The following is a 21,841-nucleotide window of genomic DNA, read 5'->3' on the forward strand; positions in this document are numbered from 1 at the left end:
TTATTTAAAGTCAGTTTCCTTTGACTTGGCCTTTCAAACCACATTGTATAAGGGGTGTGTCGATTGGCGTCTCGCCTCCTGACTCCTCCCCTCGTCCACTTTACCGTAGTACAGTTTGACCTGCCAGGACCCACAAGGTTAACGCCGCTTCAGAGTCTCAACGTCACCCGGCAGGAAAAATTAACCAGGAGCCAAAGAAATGGGGCAAATTTTTAGTCACAAAAATAAAATATATAAGCTACAACAATATAATATCAATCTGTGTTCACATGTAAGTATTTTAGTCAACATGCATACAATGCTGCAGTACTCACAAAGATACCAAGAAAACATGGACTTAAGTTCAGCTTTTTCCTTTAAAACAGTTTATTTCAGAAAACACAATTAAATAGGCATTTTACATTAATTTATGAGCCCCTTCATGTTCGTTTCAAATATTAAAAACAATTATTTTTCTATCATTCATGAGAATATTTAGTACAAGAAAGAAAAACCACATACTACAAATACTTAGTTTAAATCATTAAAAAAATACTCCAATATTTCAAAACATCTACAGTCATTTGTCAGTAAGGCCCTAAGGAACTGCAACAGTGTGCTGAATGTATTTAGATGGCTTAAAAGGTCCAAAAAGGCAAGTATTTAGTGCAAACATGTGTGATTTTTTTGTTATGAAATAAAACGATGCCGCTAGTTTCATGCAGTTAAAATGACACGTATGTGCTCAAAGTCACACCACAGCAACAATCAAAAGGGTAAACAAACAAAAAAGTGTACTCGTTTAGAAAAATGCTTCATCATGTTTTTGTGTCCTTAAACATTAAGAAAGTGTCACTGATGAAGATGATTAATAACAGGAAACGGAAGATAGTGTTACTTTTCCTTCACAGCCTCCAAAGCCCGTTTTGTGTTTTTGTTGATGAAATCAGATTTTTTTAAGCGTTTCTGTTGAGAAAAAAGAACATTTCTGTTAACCATCGTGTTGAAAAATGTGACAAGGAAAAAAACGAGACTAAAACAAATGCTTGCAGGAGTTCTTCTTCTGTTTTACTGATGTGCGCATCGGAAGCTTTAAGCAGCGTGCACGCACGCACGCGCACACACACACATGCCGGTCGAACACCGGCCGACACGGAGTGGATCTGCCAGTCGAATCAGCCTTAGCAGTGGGGATTCACATCCCCACTGACCAGTGATCTGACGAGTGTCTTGGAGTCTGTGGTGCCACAATGTTAGAAAGACTTTTACACTCAGACTGGACTATGTAGATGTTCCCTGATATTTCATTATCTTTTTAATAACACTGCTCACTTTGAACTCTGTTAATCTTTGTTTAATTTGTATCTTGAAATTTGGCATGAAGTTTGGTTTAAATAGATTCTGGTTCATTCTTGACACCCTCGCCTGTTTGGAGAACCCTCTAGAATGGTGCCGTTTATATGTTCTATAAACCTTATTGTCTTTTTACACATTTTTTGTAAATTTTGTTTGCATTTTTTTTATCTTCGTTGTTTGCATTGCATTCATAATTAAGTTTACTTGCATAAATGCAATTCTTTTTTTTTGGTGAAAACACTAAACTGGGTCTGATGGGTGAGTGGGGTGGGGGAGTAAGGGTTGGAGCAACTGACCTGCCACCATGTATGGCAGCCTCACCTCTAGTGTCAGTTTGTCAGTATGTGAATGTGTGTGTGTGTGTGTGTGTGTGTGTGTGTGTGTGTGAGTGAGTGAGTGAGTGAGTGAGTGAGTGAGTGAGTGAGTGAGTGAGTGAGTGAGTGAGTGACTGCAGTGTAAAGAGCTTTGGAATCCTCTGACTCAGAAAGGCGTTATACAAATGCTGATCATCATTCATCACTATTATAATAAAAACAAGTTGGCTCATCTTCATGCAGTTTTAACCGTAAACCACTCCAGCCTCATAAACATTGCTCGGCATCTCAGAAACATCATTTTGTGGATGGTGGAGGAAACATGGAGAAATACGGTGCTATGAAACATTACCTTAGAATTATGGGATGAATATGCTGCCTTCAACCAACAGTGCATTTTTTCCCTATTTGAATGCATTCGTTGTTGTTTTCATGGCCAGATTTTGTTTTGCTCTCTCACTGTTTACACTCAAAAAGTTCCTTTAGCAATCAAATGTGTTTTATTTGCTCTCAATTTGCCTCTTCTGCTCTTGAAACTCATACAAATCTCCTTCCCTGGAGTTGCAGCTCCTTCCCTCAGTGCTCAGACATTTTCTCTGCACCTGTCCTTGCTGATTTTTCACATGCTCTTGGACTGAAGCAAGACAATCCAGCTAAACGTCCCTCAGCCAATAGGAAGCCACATATCAAGGCCATCTTTTAAAATAACCAAGGTCCACCACTAACTATCCCATGCACATTAAAAAAGTAGACCAAAATGAAAACTAACACAGAAAGCACATGAAATTGTGTATTAAATACTTATTTGCCCGTTTGACTTATGCCAAATCCTTGTCTAAGTCAAAGTCGTTTTTATTGTCATTTCTACCACATGTGCAGGACATACAGAGAAACGAAATTGAGTTTCAGTGCACACAATTCAGAGATCAGACATACATGGGTAAGACACATGACAAGAATTGGTGACTGCAGTCATTCGCAACATGAGTCGCGCTACCTTAATAGATAGATGAAAAGGGTGTTACATGAGGATAATTGGGGGTAAGGTAAAAAAAAGGCATAGCAGAGTTAGACCCAGCGGGGAGTAACTCTATTATACAAAAAAAACCCTCCTCAACATAGAAGCACAAACAGCACAGATACAAAACATCAGAGTCCGATGGGGAGGCGGGGTTGGGCGGGATCCTGAAGCCTCCAATGGGAGCTGCCGGTACGGCGCATCAACCAGCTGCAGACCAACAGGTGGGAGGGAGAGATAAGGAACAGAGAGCACATTGAGTTTCCCGCAGGTCGCTGACCTCAGCAGAAGTCACAATCTGAAGGCAGGGGGGGAAGGTCGGGACACAGCATCTGTCAGCATTCCTCCTTTCGTGGGGGTGTGTTGAGCAGCCTTGAGAGGCTGCCTTGGCGTCAGATAAGGATAAACATGACTTTGTTTGGGGCAGGCAGAGATAATTTTCCTCTCTGCCTTGGAGTCTATTAAGTGGTCATTCATGCCCACCAGTGAAGTCAATTTTACGTTCTAAACATCCCCACATCGTCCGGCGACCCTCTCCGAGATGACATCCATCTTGCGTACTAATACAGGCAACGCCGCGAGGACATTGTCCAGCTTACGGTTCACCTCGAGTAACATCCCAGTCTGTGAGGTCACCGCACGAGCGGCACATTCCATGGGCAAGGGTTGCACTCCAATCGCTCCAGTCTTCCCAAATTTCCAGAAAACCAGATATCCTACCACTCTAATCAGAAGAAATCCAGTGATCATCAGGCCAAATATACACAAATCTTCCACGTCCTTGATGGACAACTGAGAAAGACACACGATTCGCCAGACCTCCCAAGAATCGAGTGCATATCCCGCTGCGAATGTCCCCTCGGGACAGGTGGGAGCCCCCTTCTCCGTTCTCATCATAGAAAAAATTTTATCAATCGCGTTGAATGACCAGTTAATTATGTCCATATTTCCAAAAAGAGTAGTGGTTTCAGGAGAAATGCAGAGAAGTGCTCTGTAGGCTGACAGGACAAGAGCCTTGGGGAAGGAGATAAGGGAGCTGAGAAAAAAGCGTCTGTACTCTCTGAAGGCTGGAGAAGGACGAATTGTTACTTTTTATCAAATGCCAGTGAAATTCTCCCATATCCAGAAGCATCTCAGCTCATCAAAACATCTCAGGATCAAGTGCTCAGTTTTTATACACGTGCATCCCCACAGTCTTCCTTTGGGTGCACTCGTTTTGTTAAGAGTCACCAGCATGAGTTTAGGATTTCCTTCCACTACCAATGGTGGGCACGCCAACTCAGTATACTAATCAAAAAAGGGCAGTTAAAAGAAGACCGTCTCAAGTAGGGATGTCCCTATCAGGTTTTTTTGCCCCCCCGAGTCTGAGTCATTTGATTTTGAGAATTTGCCAATACCGAGTCCCAATCCGATATATATATTTTTTAATGTATCAAAAGTAAGAAAAGGAAGAAACTGTTCCAGAATTCAATTCAATTCAATTCAATTTCATTTATATACAGCGCCAAATCACGCATCTCAAGGCACTTCACATAATAAACATTCCAATTCAGGTCAGTTCATTAAGTCAATCAGAAAAAATGTTTCCTATATAAGGAACCCAGCACATTGCATCAAGTCACTGACTAGTGTCAGTGACTTTACAGCAATCCTCATACTAAGCAAGCATAAAGCGACAGTGGAGAGGAAAACTCCCTTTTAACAGGAAGAAACCTCCAGAGAATCCTGGCTCAGTATAAGCAGCCACTCACCACGACTCACTGGGGATCGAGAAGACAGAGCGCACACACACACACACACAAGCACGCACGCACGCACGCACGCACGCACGCACGCACGCACACACACGCACACACACACGCACACAAATGTTCCTTATTTTTTATTTAATTACCTTTTAATTTGAATTTTTTACAACAGATCACTTCTGTGAGGTAGCTTGAACAATCAAGTAAAAATAACATAAATTCTTCACTTTTGGACTTTATTGCAAATATAAAAAGTCTAATATAAAAACAGATAGCACTTCAACTTAAAATACCTGGCTGGGGTCTATTTTGCCTCGGCCCCCAAAATGCTTAGATATGTCCCTGGGCGTGGGACAGCGTTTTGAAGATGATCTGAATTTTATCAACTATATAAATACTACATGATGATAAATTACTGCTTTATACAGGTACAAACGTGTAGTGGGATAAATCTACCTACATTTTATTTTTTTAAGAACTTTGTTTTGTCTTCTTGGTTTTTATTTTCCCATCTTCCTGTCCCGTCTGTCTCTGATCTTCCTGCATCTCCCAGTCCTCCAGAAAACCTCCTGCCTGCCTCCTTCTTTTTCCCCTCACAAGTAACTTTTTAACTAGCAGATCAAATTGATCTATTGACCGCAAAAAAAGCAGAGTGTGCGCCATGCTGCCCGGCTGAGCCAGTGATGAGTGCTGCAGCGCGAGCGCGTCCGCACGTCATGCTCAAATACAGACAGAATTTACCAGAGAGAAAATGAACGGGCACGAATGACTGTGTGTTGATTGTGTATTTTTGGTGACGCCACTTAGAAACATAGAAAATGTTACTGTGGCCGTGTGCAGAACGCAGCTGGAGTTCATGAATAACCAGCGGTCTGCCTGCTGCTCTGCTCAAAAGAATCCCCGCTACTCTGAGTCCATATAAATAATATAATAAAGGTAGAAACTGGATCTTTTTTGGGCTCCTTCTGGGTGTGTAAGTTAAGGGCATCAGGGGAGCCTGACAACCTTTAAGGAGAACCAAGTTCCTCTCCTGTAATTTGAACCCAGTATCCGAGTCCGGATCGGGAAGTAAAGCCCGAGTCCCGATCAGTCTGAAACCACGTGATCGGGGCCAATTTCCGATCATGTGATCGGATCGGGACATCCCTGGTCTCAAGCTCATTGGTCAGAATCATATCTGGCTTCTCAACATCCCATCTGCCTCAAGAAAAGTAGAACAAGATCGAAGCATGAAAATATCAATTAATGCCCTCAAATTGACTAAATGTGCTCTTGATTAAAGGCAGGACATTAATCCTATACAAATACCGTTTTATGTGTGGGAAAACTCACAGCCTTGAAGTCCTTACGGAGCTCATTGTGATTCCACATTATGTGTAGCAGGATACTTGCTTTCTTGATCTCTTCATAGCTAAGAGATTGAAAAATGAAATTAGCTTTAAAACACTTACCCTCCAACAGAAAAGCCTCATAGCGGAGAACTTTAAAAGCAGTGATGGGGTTAGAGCCACCAACCTGTTTTCTAATTTGCTTGTGTATATTATTTTTGGCAGGATATCCTCTTCGAGGACAGCTCTGCTGTTCTCCGTACTATTCCAGCACAGATTAATGAGAATCTGACACAAAGGCACCACCTCTTTTCTTTCTGCCAATAAATTGTTTATTTCTGGCAACATCTTGTTCACTGGAGGTAAAACAAAACAAATATCTGATTTATACAAACTAAAATATCCCGAATAGTACTGAAAATGTTAGAAGTGGGATTACCAATGGTAGACTGGAATACTCTGTGTTGAGAGAGGTTTCTGGTCAGAGAAATGGCTGCCTTCATCAAGTTCTCATCTTTCTTTTGTAAAAACGTCTCGATGACTTTGAGTGTATCTTTCTCCCTTTTTAAAGTGGCAGCCACAATTTTTGGCATCTGTCAAGCCACATGAAAACGATCAACGTGTTTATTTCACTTGGATTTACAGGATTAAAACATGGTAGCAGCCAGGTTTTCTGATTGCAAACAACCCTAACCCTAACTTGCTTTAAAATGTGATTTACACACAGATTCACATAAACACTGAATGGTAATTAAACATGCAAAAAAAAAAGCTTTTAGCTGTAGCTGCTTCATGTCATTTATATTATATAAAGACCACTGATCCCACCATAAAGTCCATTCTTACACACATAAACAACTTAAACTTTACAAAGAGCACAGCTCTGTCCCTTCTCACCTCTCCGCTTCCAGCGGTGGCATTGTGCAACGCCCCAATGGCAGCTAGCTGCGTTGTGACATTCTGGCTGCAGACCAGCAGCGACAGGTACAACCGCATGGTGATGGAACTCCACAGATACTCCGAACCTTGGGGGGATGTTTGCTCCTTCAGCACAGGTGACTCTTCCTCTGGATCCTGGTGGGACAGTCAAGAGCCTCAAAGTTCATGTTGATGGGTTCAGATTTAAATCAACTAAGCAAAATAAAATCTTTGCATTCTCGGAACTGGCAACAGTCCAGCAGGAACTCACAAATCAGTAATGAAACATTTCACTTCTACTTTGATTTCTAATGTAATGAAACAGGAAGTTTGCCTTCACTTTCACCTGGAGCTGTTTTAGACATAAGTCAATGGAATTTTTCTCGAGCATTCAAAAAAAGAGTGTTGATAAAGTAATTATGCCGTAACATGAATTACCTTTGTGACCTTTGCAGTGCGACGTGGAAAACAGCCAACACGCGTCCGCTCGGAAGCCACGTTTTTCTGAGATTCACTGGAACATCGTGTAATCTTCTTTGGAAGCTCTGGTTCAAACTCATATGTCAGGTTGTGCAGAATGTGCACAGAGATTCCTGTTGACTTTATAAAAAGTAAAAGAGGTATCTAAAAACAATCCTATCAAACTGATGAAACAATCTACAAAGGATCCACATTTTTAAATATATCCACCCATCCACCGCTTATTCGGAGTCTAGTCGCGGGAGCAGAAGCCTGAAGGTTGGTTTATGCTTGACGCGTCTGCGAGGTCCGCGTGGAAAAGTTGCGTCATTTTGCGTCATTTTAACAACCACGCCCCTCCACCGCGCCTCCGCACGGCCCAAAATTTCTGCAACGCGTACCTAGGAAATTTTCTAACCACGCGGACGGTCGGACGCGGAAAAACATGGCAGACCGGCAAGAACTAGTATGGCAGAGGTTCGTAAATACAAACATTTGTATGATTCAGCTCTCAGAGATCACCGTGATCAACATGTTGTTAATAATTCTTGGATAGAAATAGCTTGCACTGTCGGAAAACACGAGGACGCTGTTATGCTGGAATGCCATGTTGTAAACAACAGTTTTTACTTCTACTATGGTGTAGTGTTGGATGCATGCCGTAGAGCTCCATGCTGCCCCCTACAGTTTGGGAGAATAGTGGCTCACTGCTGAGACAGGCCGCATGAACCATAAACGCTGCGAGTTGTGAAGCGCGTTCCATCCGCGAGCCGCATCACCAAGCGGAAAGTGAATGCGTCAAACATAAACCAAGCTTAAGCCGAGAGGCCCAGACTTCCCTCTCCTCAGCTACTTGGGCCAGCTCCTCCAGGGGAATCCCAAGGTGTTCCCATTCAGCCGAGAGACATAGTCCCTCCAGCGTGTCCTGGGTCTTCCCTTGGGTCTCCTCCCAGTTGGACGTGCCTGGAAAACCTCAGGATCTATTTGTTGGAGTAAACAATCCAACCCCTTAAAGCTGAGTGTCAAGCAGGTAAGTGTTGGATCCCATTGTCAAAGTCTCTGGTATGACTCAATCGGGATTTGAACCCCGATCTCCCAGTCCCAGGGCGGACATTCTGTTCCCGCTGGCTTTGCCTTACCTTGTCATCAGCATTTTTGTCGTCCACAGTTCTTCTGATATAGTAAACAAGAGAATCAATGAGATTCTCACAGTCTCTTAGAACTTTCCTGGTGTTGTCTCCTGCAGAGCTCAGATTTCTACACAAACACACACACACACACACGAGAAAATCAATAGCTAATAATCAGATCCATGTAAATAAAGCAAACATTAAAAAAAAAACAATTACATGATCCACAATCAGCCCAGTACAGGTAAAATATTTTCATAATAAATCTGACAAGGTTCAAAATAACTTCTAAATTTGTCACTTCCATTTCCAACAGTGTTTGTGTAAAGAAGTGTTCACTCCTGGATTCTCATATCCCTGTCAAACAAATTATAAAAACTTTGTCTATTTCCTCTAGTTGCAACACCTACTGTATGCAGTTTAATGCATTGCAGAAAGCTTCGGTGTCAGCATTAAGCTCATGTTTTGGATTATCATCTTTGAAAATGCCAGAGGTCGGCACCAGGACTGTTTTGGTGAGGATTGATGCAGTTTCTTCAGGGAACATCTCTTTTAAGTCCTCATAAGCAGATAGATTCCACAAAAGACCTAAAAGTAAAACGGATGAGAAAAAAAAATATTAATTTTTACTTCATCAAGACAGTAGGATTACTTTTTTAGTTTCATCTTGAATAGGGCTGAGCAATAAATCGAAAATTTATCATTATCGAAATTTCTGACTCTTATCGAGATAATTTTTCCCATGTCAACAAATTTGACAGTAAACAAATGAAAAGGTGTGTAGGTTGGCAATGTTCATGTCCCTTTAAGAAGCTGTACCACCTTGTCACATAAAAACGTGACTCAACGTAATACGTGTGACAGCCCCATCTAGTGGACAACTTTTGTTTCTGCGCTTACCTGTAGTTATCGTCCATTTATTGTTATCGAGGTGAAATCCTCAATATATCGTGATATTGACTTTAGGCCATATTGCCCAGCCCTAATCTTAAATAAATAAATCATCATGATGGCAGCTCTTTTGAAGCCAGTTTATGGAATTAACAAATACTTTAAAGGGGCAGTGACATCTAGTGGCATAAGCTGCAAATTGAACAAACTAAAATTCTTTTACCTGACTTATTTTCTTCATGCAAGAAAAAGGAAAATGTCTCAACATGATTTGAGGCCATCAAACATAATTTAGGTCACATCAAAACAAAATAGCACCCTTACAGTTTTTTTTTTGTTGACACTGAAGAAAGTAAACAAAGCATACAAGGTCAGGTAGGGTGAAAGCAATAGTGATTGTCACCCAAAATGTAACTACAGAACAAAAATAAAATATTTAACACAAAAGTAAAAGGGAAAAAAACTGACCTGTGAGATGGCGTATTGTCTCCTTAGAACAGCTGCTTTTCAGTGCACTCAAAATGGCTTCAATGCCATTGCACTCATTCACTTTCCACTTATTGTCATTATGCCGGTGGACGGCGTTGCGCAGGGCTCCGGCGGCGGCACACTGCACGTTCTCACTTTCATTACCAAGAAGTGGCAAAAGCTTTTCAATGCCGCCCAGCCTCTGAATCTGAAAGCAAGAGAGGGTAATTCCCAGACAGATTCACAAAGTGGCAAATACTCCCCCCACTAAAATTACAAGTTCATTACACAGAAATGTTAGCCTGGCAAGCCATCCTATATATGTATAATCTGTCATAAGCCACTGAAACCACCCAGTTATGGGGCAGACCCCACGGTTGTCTTTCATTCTGTCTCGGCATCAATTGGACAGTGCCAGGACCAGATGGAGAAACAAACAACGTGACGAACTCACCGCTACAAACGTCAGTCAACGGAGCGGTTTGCCATCAGTGTTGTGCCTGAACAAGTTCATTGGACATTTGTGAACTTGTTCATATTTTTGTGAATGTGAGCTGAACTTGCTCGTATTATGTCTGACGAATATTAAAGTGAGCATGCTCATTCTGTGGTTTGCAAATAGGCCAATGAAAGGCACGGTCTCACAGTTTGAGAGCTACAGAACTCCATGGAGCTAAAGCTAGAGTAGAACCAGCAAATGCAGTCAACATAAGCAGTAGCAGTCAATGCAGTGTCCACTCTTAAAGGTCTATGCTGTTAACAGATCTAAAGGTGCTTTACATTTACCTCAGAAGAAAATTTAACTACATGTAACATTGATTTTAGATGCACCTAGAGCTGGGCAGTAAATCAAATCATTATCTAAATTTCTGATAAATTTCTCAGGGTAATACACATGACAACCCCATCTAGTGGACAACGTTTGTTTCTGCGCATACCAGTAGTTATCGTCCATTTATCTTTATTGTTATCAAGGTGAAATCCTCAATATATCGTGATACTGATTTTAGGTTGCATCACCCAGCCCTAGATGCACCCTTACAAGTTTATCTTGTAAAATAAAGACGTTTCCACCCCGGCTACAGCTTTTGTGTACAACTGCCATATTGAACTTTGAAATTGGGAGTAAAAAACCTTCACTGACTTCAGGGGTGTTCTAATCGATTTTTCCTTCTCAGGAGATGGAATTTCTGAGTATCGAAAAGAAATGGAACACACCATTAATACGGGGAAGACATAAAGTCTGGAAATAATAGTCACAGAGTTGCACCAATGAATTTATTTATTTTTTTTTTTTTGCTGTTTTTTGTTAATTTATTTGGGGCCGATTGTTGCACTCTATAAGCCAACTTTTCTATTTCTTTGGGTAAACAACTCGGAAAATGCATTCACAACATTTGAAAAGTGACTTACAAGATAATTCAGGTTTAAATGTTTTGCACTTTGAGGTCCTACCTCAGTCTGGTTCTTTTCCTCAGATTGTTTAATAATTGCTTTAAAAAAAAATTAAAAAGCCATTCAAACAAGTTATTTCTCATTTTTTGAGAATATACTGTAGCGTGTGGACAAAACAGGTGGCAACAATTGGAAAATGCCAGTATTGTTAGAGTAATAGCTCACCACTACAAATTGGGCAAAAAAGAACTATGAACTAGTACAAATTTAAAATGAATTTTCCCAACGCTGACCACCATTCACCATCAAAGAAGAAGCAAATATATTCTTAATCGAAATAAATGACTGAAGTATCTCCATCTGCTCATGTCTTATAGAAAAGCTCAAGTCTAAATAGTCCAAAGTTGATTCCTGTCCCAAAGTCATTCCTGAGTTGACACCATCTTTGTAGTTTTTCTCTGTCGCTGCTCTCAATGGCAGCACTGGTACTCTTGTATTTTGTGGTAGTGTATCTTTTTTTAATGTGTATTTTATGATGACTATTTTTTTATTATTTGTATGTTGTATTGTCTTTAATTGTGTGTTTGTTTTGCTGGACTTTGCATCTGTATCAAAGTTTCTATCTATCTACCTATCTACCTATCCATCCATCCAGGCTAACAAGAGTGATGTGATTGGCAAGACATAAAACTGATCATTTGTAGGCCTGCTGAGGCTACAATGGAGAGTGGCTAGACCAAACTGCAGAGCTAAATCCTTTGCTACTGCTACAGTTGGTTTAGATTTCTAGGCTAAAGAAATGCACCAGCAGGGCGATTTGTCAGTTTTCATTCCACAGTTTTAACCTCTACTAGGTTTCAAAAGCAATAAACTGATCAAACTTACCGTACTCTTGGCACATTGGTCACGGAAGCATTCATGTTGTATGTGGGAAGCTCCAGCAATCAGCTTTTCCTCGTTCTGATTCAGGAGAAAGTGTACAGCCTTCTCCAGCGTCATCTTTGGAGGATTATTTCCCAAATTCCTACACAGGAGGTTATAATTTCATCATATTTTTCATGACGTGAACCAAAAACAGTGCAAATATGGCATTATCAGAAAACAATATAGGGTAAACACAGATATTATTGTTTAGTGAGTCTGTTTCTGTATGTGTGGAGTGCTGCCTTCATTGACCTTTTTACCCTTGTGCTGTTTACAGACAGCTGTGAGGATTTTTGGTTCAGGGTCTTCTGGCTGTCCCCTTTGCCCCGAGTTTCACTGCCATGTGCAATGGTGTTTGTTGTGCGACGCACAGTAGAATTAGTGCTGAACACATCCATCAAGGATTTTTGAGGTGCTGCCATGCTCCTGGATGATTTCAATTCATAATTGGTTAAAGACGAGCTATGGAGGGCTGATTTATTAGTCTGTGAAGAAAAAGGTAATGAGAAGTTTCATCAGCTTATCTATAAAACACCATGATGGAATGGCATTTATTTTCAATATTACTTTTAAAAACTTCCATCTTTTCAGGAAACTTGCAGTCAAAGACAAATGTAAATCAACAGGTATGTCATTGATAAAAATGTATTTCCAATTTTACTTATTAAAAGATAAACACAAAGATTTTTGTTCAGTTCCTTAACTTTCAAAAAATTATTTTGGTATTTTTGGCTAAAATACGAGTCCATCCATTGATCTTTTCCCACTTATCTGGGGTCGGGTTGCAGGCCTAAGCACAAAGGCCCAGACTTCCCTCTTCTCAGCCACTTGGGAAGACCCAGGACACGCTGGACGTACTAAGTCTCTCGGCTGGTCAGGGCACGTCTTAGGATTCCCCCGAAGGAGCTGGCCCAAGTGGCTGGGGAGGGGCAAGTCTGGGCCTCCCTGCTTAGGCTGCAGCCCCCACGGCTCGACACCAGATAAGCAGCCGAAAATAGATGGAATATTTAGTTATGAGGGTGGACTAATCTGTATATAACTAGGATTGTTTTTTTCTTTTAAATCACACTGTAGCAGAAATCCACATTTTATATCCTCAGGTTAACTTTGTGAGGATTTACACAGAAAAGAACAACAACATTTTCACTCAAAGGTTTCTTTCACACTTAGGAGAAAAAAGGGGGAATTGGAAACTGACCTACAATCATATAAATTCCAACGGACCATTTTCGAACATCTGGCTAACTCCGACATCTTTTCCCAGGAATGTAAATTTTACCAAGTGACTTGTTTGTTTCCCTCCTTAAGCAATCGAAAAGACAGACATTATCAGGACTTGGTCTGGTCCATGTCAACCTGACAAGAGCTGGCTCTCCCCAAGGTTTGAATGCTCGTAAAAACTTCTCAAGGGTCATTCTGGAAGATTCCAGGATCTCGTTTTTATCAAAACCCTGGTATTTTTCTGTTTATCTCTAACCAAAGAAGGTGTTTAGGTTGTTTACCCTTAAAATAGAAATCAAGGTGCTCTAATTTAAAATCTTATCAGCCACAGACCTAAACTGTTTGTCTTGTGTTTTATTTCATGTTAAACTTCTGCCATTGTGTTTCACCAGTTAAAAACCCATGCTAAAAGTGATACAGTCAAGCTTAAGACCTGAAGTTAATTCTTTCCCGTTTAAAGTAATACTTTGATGCTAAAGTAATACTTTATACGAATAACTGTTAAATTGTGAGCATGAATTTCCCATGGTTGTAAGACTGGGTTATGTGAAAGAGCCACAGTACCATCAGGTGGTTAAGGAGTGAAATGCATGTGGGAGTGACCCAGAAGGTTGCAAAGCCACAGTGCAAACCTCGTGTCGGCAGAAGAGAAAAGAAAAAAGGACGCCTTAAGCACATCCCTGCAGGCTGTTCTCCATCTGGCCCAGCAGAACCCGGCGCTTTACAGTAATTAGCTCTCAAAAGTTACGGTAAAAACTTAGAACCAACTCCGTTGTTTTGTTTTGACTTCCTACGTGAAACCGGAAGTCTGCGTGTTCGTCGAGTTTTCATATTAAGAGTAAGAGCAATTTGGAACAGTTTGATGATTCAGCTCTGTTTGGAATAATTTGGACCCGTGATCTGAATTCCACGTTTCGAGGCCGCTGAAGTGAAGGAACCTAAAGTACAGCCACTCTCGGGGAACGAGATTCTCCTGAACTACAGACACTGTTGACCTAAGCTGAGGTGCCAAAAAGTCCTACGGCCCCTGAAGGCCGCATTTAAGCTTCTGGACCGGCTGAACCAGCCCACAGGACACCTCTTGGCAACAGAAAAAGGTCTGTGAAGCATCTCAGCTGGCTGACTTTTGTGCTAAGCCCGATTATTGAATTCAGATTAGTCCATTTCTTTATGGCGTGTTTTTATTTCGATCCCAGATTCACATTAGCCTTCAAGATCCCCTTTCTTCTTCTGCCATAACGAGCCCCCGAACACACACACACACACACACACACACACACACACACACTTCACTTTGTCCCCCTTTAGAAATTATTCCCCATTTTTCTATAATCCTGGTGTCACAGAATTTCCACTTTTACTACGGATCAGTTTTCCTATCACTGCCATAAAGCTTTGAGTTAACAATTTTCTCAATCCCATGCATGAAACTAGAAGCTGTGTTTGGTCCTTTTGTCAATGTAACTGATGTTGTAATAAACTCACAAAACATAAATCACGCCTGATTATTTCTAGCGATCTCGAGAATAGCCGACGCATTCTGACAAGAACTCAGCTTTCAGACTAATTTGTGGTGTTAAAATTTAGACTGATGACCTTGAACAAAATCCAAATCTCCCCTCGAGTGTTCCCAGTCACACTAACAAAGGCTGGGTGGTGCCCCAATTTATTAATATAAGATCATAAACAAGCTAAATCTACGCCACATTTGAAATATAGATATAAATCTATATTTATCGCTACAACACCAAATACAAATTTGGGTCTTAGGAGGTTCAAAATGAGATTAGAGCTTGTAACCATAAAGCAAGAGGCATCAATTTGTTTAAATTCAAATGACAGAAAGCAATATGTAAAGTGCACCTTGTCAGATCCAAACAGGTTCAACTGTAGCCTAAATGAAGTTTTAGCCGTAGAGAATGGCAGAGCAAGATCCTTTATGTGACAAATATAAAACTGAAATTCTGAATGTGTGTGTTGGTGCTTGAAACATTTTTATAAGCTACCTTTGAGCGAGACAAAGACCCATCAGCGGCATCAACAGAGTTTGTTGTAAATGTGATTGAATTGACTCCACCTGAAAAAAAATCCAATAATTATTTTTTAGAAAAACGTACATGAGCAATTTTTTTCTGTCATGCTCAACTGAGACAGAACAGTTGGAGCTCACAGCACCATAACTTGCATGAAAACAAGCCAATAACAAGAGAAAAAGGGAAACATGGTGACACTAAAACGTTTACACAGATGTTTTGATAATATTCATGAAATTAATGGCAATCTTAGTCATTCTAGGTCTGATATGTTATTGTAACTAAAACGTTGTCTATTGCCATATCCACCATAATTATAAAAGTAGGAAGAAAACAATTTATAACCAGGTTAGTCATTCTCGTGATCTGGCAGTACTCATTTAGCTTTAGCTTAGCATTAAACAGTGTAAGTGAATGGTAACAACTAGTCTTGTGTGTGGAAATGTCCTTAAAATGACTGAATAGTGATCCTAATTCTGCTTGGAAACCTAAATAATCACACTGACAGCTAGAGATGCACCGATCAGGTTTTTTGCTGCCGATCACCGATACCGATATCGAATAATGCTGATCACCGATACCGATACCAATCACATGGATTGGCCAGAAATTTTCTACAACATTATAATGAGTGCTACAAACTACATAATCTGGGAATAAAGGAAATGTAACCTAATCTAAAATGGTCTGTATTAGGGTTGTCACAGTGTGAAAATTTAAACTCACGGTTATTGTGACCAAAATTACCACGGTTTTCGGTATTATCTCGATATTTTTTTTAAACGTGCTACTTTTTCACACAATTAAATAAACCCTGTATGTCAGGATATATTGTCCTCAGTTTGTGCCTAAATTTTGCCTAAAATGTGTTATTTTGTAATTATGTTGTTTATTTGTTTACATTTTTTCCCTTTAGTCTTTAAAATGCCAATATTTGCCCATAACTTCTTATTTTATGTCTGTTTGATGTCATCATTTTAACAATATTAGATCAGATGATACTCAGTACACAAGTAGCCTTCTAATCAGATACTTTTTTACCGTTACTTGAGTAATAAACCCTATATCAGGAAAATATCGTCCTCGGTTTGTGTCCTTCCAGCGAGCTTTGCAGATGTGGGAAAATGTCATCAGGCAGTAATCATTGTTAAATTCATAATTATTCTCGGAGAGAGACCAACTCTTATCTGCCCCTGGGAGCCCCGTAATGCATAGCGTCATTTCAACATGGGGGTGTCCGCGACACGGTTTATATGCAGGTAGCGACGCTGCGGCTGCTTTATATAGCCACTCGTTGCATTCTCGCTCAACCCAAATCATCGGATCACGCATTTTAGCTAAAACGTTAACGCTAGCTTGCCTTGCGTTGACTGTAGAGTTGTGGGTGATGGTCACGCAGATGTGTCATGAGATTTGAAGCGTTGCTGCCTTTCACAGACACTTTTTCTGCACGTGCTGCAAACAGGATAGCCGTCTTCTATAAACTGTCCCTCGACATTCTTCAAATATCCAAAAGATGCCCGTACTTTCGACTTTGTCTTCTTTGAGGGATAAAAAATGTCCTCCTGAGCACTGCCGTCTCCTCCTTTGGCCATTATTTCAGCTTTAGCTTCAAGAAAGTTTTGGCTGTAAACAACAAAGTGTGCATGTGCCGCCGGCAACTTCAGCAGATGATACGGTGGCTGGTAAGGGTCACCGCGCCTACACCGCAGCCACGGTAAACCCACCGAGATAATATAGTTTTTTAAAAAACAAGACGGTTATTATTGTCAACTTTTTTTTACCGGGGTTTACCGCTACACCGGTTACCGTGACAACCCTACCTGATCGGTCTGCTTTGATCTATTTTGAAAACTCCGATCAAAACCGATAGGGGAGCTATCGGCCGATTGGGATCAAATGCCGATCCATCGGTGCATCCCTACTGACAGCAAGTGAAAATAAAAAGTAACACAAAGGAATCACAGGCACCATTTTTGACTTGGGATTACTTTGAGAAAAAGCACAGCTGTAAGGTGCAATGACATGATGCAGCAGCCCAAAGACACCTGTTCTACAACCCCTCAAGGTACTTCACAACTCAATCAGTCATTCACCCATGCACACACACATTCACACGCTGGTGGGGATGAGCTACGATGTCGCCATAGCTGCCCTGAGGCACAGTGGCAGAGGCGAGGCTGCAGAGCACTTGTGTCACTGGCCCCTCTGACCACCACCAGCAGGCAAGGCAGGTTAACTGTCTTGCCCAAGAACACAACAGCAGCAGTGTTTGGTAGGAACCGGGGTCACACCTGCAACCTTCCGATTACTGGACAACCCGCTCTACCTCCTGAGCTACTGTGTAAACCTCAACAGTTCACCTGATTGTCCGTCCATAATCAAATGTCTCGATGCTTTCTGAGGACGCTATACTGGTGATGTTCTCGACTTTTGCCTCAGACAGATTGATGAGATGTTGTGGAGGCTGAATCAGTGCTATGCTGACACACTGGAGACTGGAACCACAAGCGCTAATTCAGCCAAACGTTTGAACATTCCTCCAAATGAAGTTATCAGAGATCAACAAGACTCTGAAAGAAGGGTTTCCACTTTCCAGATCTGGAAGCACCTGACATAGAACTCATGTGCACAGGTCTGTGACTGACGCGCTCCGAGCTCCTCTTCAGCACACTGTCAACAGTGAGATGCGGAGAATATATGAGAACGTGAGAAAATGCTCAGATGGGAATGTTTTCTTGACTAATTATGTTACCTCCACGATGTAGTCTGTGCTTAAAGTTTAAACCATCTGCTCATCTGCATGAGTCATTATCAACAAACATACTCTTGGGCAAATAAATCAATAAACAAACTGCTCTTGTAATAATGACCTTTGAAAGCCTCAGTCTATCATCGAATAATTCATCCAATCGCCCAACCCAAGACTGTACACTTTGGGGTCCATCACTTAGAAAAGTGCTAAAGACATGAGCAGTCTATATCAGGGACACACAATGTAGGCAATTATATCCATATTGAGCTAATATTAACAAATGATGTCTGTGAGTTTTACAGAGGTGTGGAATAGAGTCACATGACTTGGACTCAAGTCATTATTTTAATGACTTCTGACTTGACTTGATAAAATCTATAAAGACTTACAACTTGACTCGAACTTGAACGCCAACGACTTGCAACTTGAATCGACTTGCATCTGTTGACTTGATGATAACTTAAGCATATTTGATATTTTAGCACAAAAGTGGCACGACATGGACAAAAATCATAAATCGTTCTTTGTTCTGGGTTTGATTTATTGCTAAATGCAGCAGCACTTTGTTGACAATCAGTTTCATTTGCATTTTCTGCTTGTTTGAGCAAATAAATTATTTAAGAAGCTTTAATACTGGAATTTATTTATTATCGACTTGATTATTACTTGAAAATTCTAAGTTAAGGACTTGGACTTGACTTGGACTTCCACATAATTGACAATGGACTCCACTTGGACTTGGTTGTCTTTGACTTGACTCAAGACTTGACTGGAAAGACTTGTGACTTGCAAAGCAGTGACTTGGTCACACCTCTAGTTTTATACTGGAACCTGACTAGCCTGTGATGTTTTGAATTCTATGGATTTTATCTGAATGCTTTCTATATTTCTGCTTTAACCACAGGTCATCCAGACTGTGCCATCTGGGACCAAACAATAGAAATCGGTCTCTGCTGTAATTGGACCCTCTTACATTGTTATAAATGTTCATTGTGCACATTAAAATGAAAGCAAGTGTCTTATAAAGTTAAAAGCACGCTGTCCTTTGATTACCTGCATTTCCAGCCTATAACAGAGCTGTGGAGGTGGCTTTTTGCTGCCCTCAGACAATGGTGAAACTGTGGGAACCTGTTGGATCAGGGAACTACTAACTATGCATTCCATTCGCAGTCATCGCCATTACTCTAAATAACCTAACTGAGGATCTGTGGTAAACTGATTCTGACATTAGGGGCTGATTATAGGGTGGCTGCCAACTTGGCACCTTCGTAATTAAGTTCAAAAGACAGGAAAGCTGTTTGGGTTGGGTTCCCCCGCCATTACTGTATTATTCACAAATAAAAAAGCTCACTGATAAAAACGAGTAAACAACTGACTTTAACTCTGTTTCCTGCAGTTTCACCGAGAAGGTTCTGAAAGTCAACGTTACCGTCTGCCGAGCTGCTCTTTTGCCGCTGTCTCATTGTGAGCCGAACCTGCTGCGAAACTCTGAAGCCCGGGTCGGTTAGCCTGCTTCTGGACCAAGACCGCGGTTCGGTCGGTAGAGCCAAACTGGTGTAAAGTAGACGCGTCCTCTCCATGTTGGACCAGAGCAAACTGGTAAAGAAATGACGTCGTTAGCCTCAATAAACTCCGTCCCTGAAATAAATGCCAACTCTGCTTTGTTGTCCAGCACTAAGGAGGAGGGGCCACCGACGGTGATGTGGGCGGGGCTAAAACGTTACCTGTTGACAGAAATCTCCGGGCCGGGGGCCATTTGTAGCCCGGCTTGGAGCGACATTAGAGCAGCCTCACTAGCATTTCTAGAATAGCTGTTGATATAGATCAACATATTTTCATTTCTATGTCTATTTTGGACCCATTCTGATGAGGCTATACAAATAAAAGAGTCACCATAAAATGTTTTTTACATTTTCAGAAACAACAACCATTTTATGTTTCTAGCTAATCAAAATTGTGGACTAAAATAAATAATAGCCTATAGGAATCAAACATTTATGACCAAAGCAGACATTTAGCTTGTAAAAAGTTCTTGTGGCCACACGTGGATCTGTAATGTTTGTTGAAATAGATTTACATACTAAGAAGAAGAAAATATAATTTCTATAGTGCCTCAAGATAAAAATCATGAGGCGCTTCACAAAAACAAAAAATGTAAAAATATTTTAAAAAATTCATAAAATGGTTAAAAATATATTTAAAATGAGCAAAAAATAGACAATTGTGATTAAAATTTTTTAAGAAAGAGAGAATGAATAGGAAAGAGAGAAATCAGTGGATCCTGAGGAAGGTGGAAGAAGAAGAAGAAGAAGAAGAAGAAGAAGAAGAAGAAGAAGAAGAACAGGAGGAGAAACCACTGAGGAATGAGGATAAACTGACCTTAAAAAACTTGGACGGAGAAACCGCGCCGCAACGCGGCCTGGCGGGAATGCGGAAGTGGCGCTCAAGTCACCAAACAAAGGAAAAGAAGCTAGAAGATCACGCCGATGTTTACTAGATAAACCACACTTTAAGAGAAGTCTTATTCTCACCTGGATTCCTGCTCGTTTACCTCTTTTCCTCCGACGTTTTCCCGGGACCGGATAAAGATCGCTGGAGGCGCCCTGGTTGGAATCGATAGCTCAGAGAGGTAGGTCGGGGTAAGACTGTTTAAAGACTTAAAAACAAATAAAAAAAAGTTTAAAATGAACCCTAAAATGGACAGGAAGCCAGTGCAGTAATGATAAAACAGGAGTGATGTGTTCACTCCTTCCTGTACCAGTTAAAAGTTGAGCAGCAGCAATTTGCACACGCTGAAGTCGAGACAGTGAGGACTGACTCATACCAAAATACAAAGAGTTACAGTAATCCAGACGAGTTGTAATAAAAGCATGGGTTACAGTTTTAAAATCCTCTTTAGTCAAAATATGCCTTACCTTTGCCAACTGTCTCAAATGGAAGAAGCTGCATTTGACAACTGCACTGATCTGACTGTCCAACCTAAAATCACTGTCCATTTTAAAACCCAAGTTGGTCACTGTTGGCTTTCTGTGCAGAGCCAGGGGGCCTAAGTCCATAGGAGTGGGCCTGCTAGAGGTACCAGTACCAAAGACAATTATCTCTGTCTTTTTCTCATTAAAATTTAAAAAGTTAAAAGCCATCCAAGATTTTACCTCATCCAAACAAACCACAAGAGATTTTATACTGCAAGCCATCTTTTTGCTTTAGCGGGAGATACATTTGTGTATCGTCTGCATAGCAATGGAAGGCAATTTTGTACTTTCTAAAAATGGATCCTAGAGGTAGCAGATACAAACTAAAAAGTAGAGGACCAAGTATTGAGCCCTGAGGAACCCCACATGACAATGGAACAGAGGATGAGTGGAAACTGTTTAAGCTGACACAGAAACTTCTCTGTGCAAGATATGATCTGAACCACTCCAGGGCAGTGCCACAAATCCCGACGCATTGCTCCAAGTGTGACATTAAAATATTATGGTGCAGTCAAATCTAAGAGAACTAAAATCACAGAATCTCCCGAATCTGTTGCAAGGAGGATGTCGTTAAAAACTCTCAACAGAGTTGTTACATTAAAGTTCAATTTTACTCATGTTTATAATACATTTGCAGTGGTCTCTAGTATGAATGAATGTGTTGAATGAATGAAAAAGCTCTGGTGCGCCTGTCTGAGGACGTAGAAGTCAGTCGCAGGAGAAAGTAACTTCAGAAGATAGGATTTGGAGTGTTACTTCCTGATATTTGGACATCTTTCCCCTGATTGGCTAACAGCAACTCAACTCTACCACTGACTGCTTTGTAACGTTGATGTTTTATCTGCACAAATAACACAAGCCTGGAGGAGTTCTGCTGCGTTGTAGAGTTGCTAACAGTTAGCTTCTACTAGCTAAGTTGTTCTTTGCTGTTT

At 40.8% G+C, this 21,841-nt stretch overlaps 1 protein-coding gene across 1 annotated transcript; it reads right to left on the reverse strand.

Annotated features, from left to right (window-relative positions):
• Nucleotides 1-722: 722 nt before the first annotated feature.
• Nucleotides 723-19,629, reverse strand: pkp2 (plakophilin 2). Its single transcript, XM_015958358.3, has 13 exons — nt 19,367-19,629; nt 15,156-15,226; nt 12,181-12,413; nt 11,890-12,028; nt 9,610-9,817; nt 8,661-8,838; nt 8,260-8,377; nt 7,100-7,261; nt 6,641-6,817; nt 6,183-6,336; nt 5,931-6,099; nt 5,748-5,826; nt 723-945 (listed from the first exon to the last, which is right to left on the reverse strand). Exons 1-13 carry the CDS (start codon nt 19,515-19,517, stop codon nt 874-876), a joined length of 1,911 nt encoding a protein of 636 aa, XP_015813844.3. The 5' UTR covers nt 19,518-19,629; the 3' UTR covers nt 723-873.
• Nucleotides 19,630-21,841: the final 2,212 nt, after the last annotated feature.

The sequence above is a fragment of the Nothobranchius furzeri genome, chromosome 1, assembly GCF_043380555.1.
Source record: "Nothobranchius furzeri strain GRZ-AD chromosome 1, NfurGRZ-RIMD1, whole genome shotgun sequence".
In the NCBI taxonomy this organism is placed as follows: domain Eukaryota; kingdom Metazoa; phylum Chordata; class Actinopteri; order Cyprinodontiformes; family Nothobranchiidae; genus Nothobranchius; species Nothobranchius furzeri.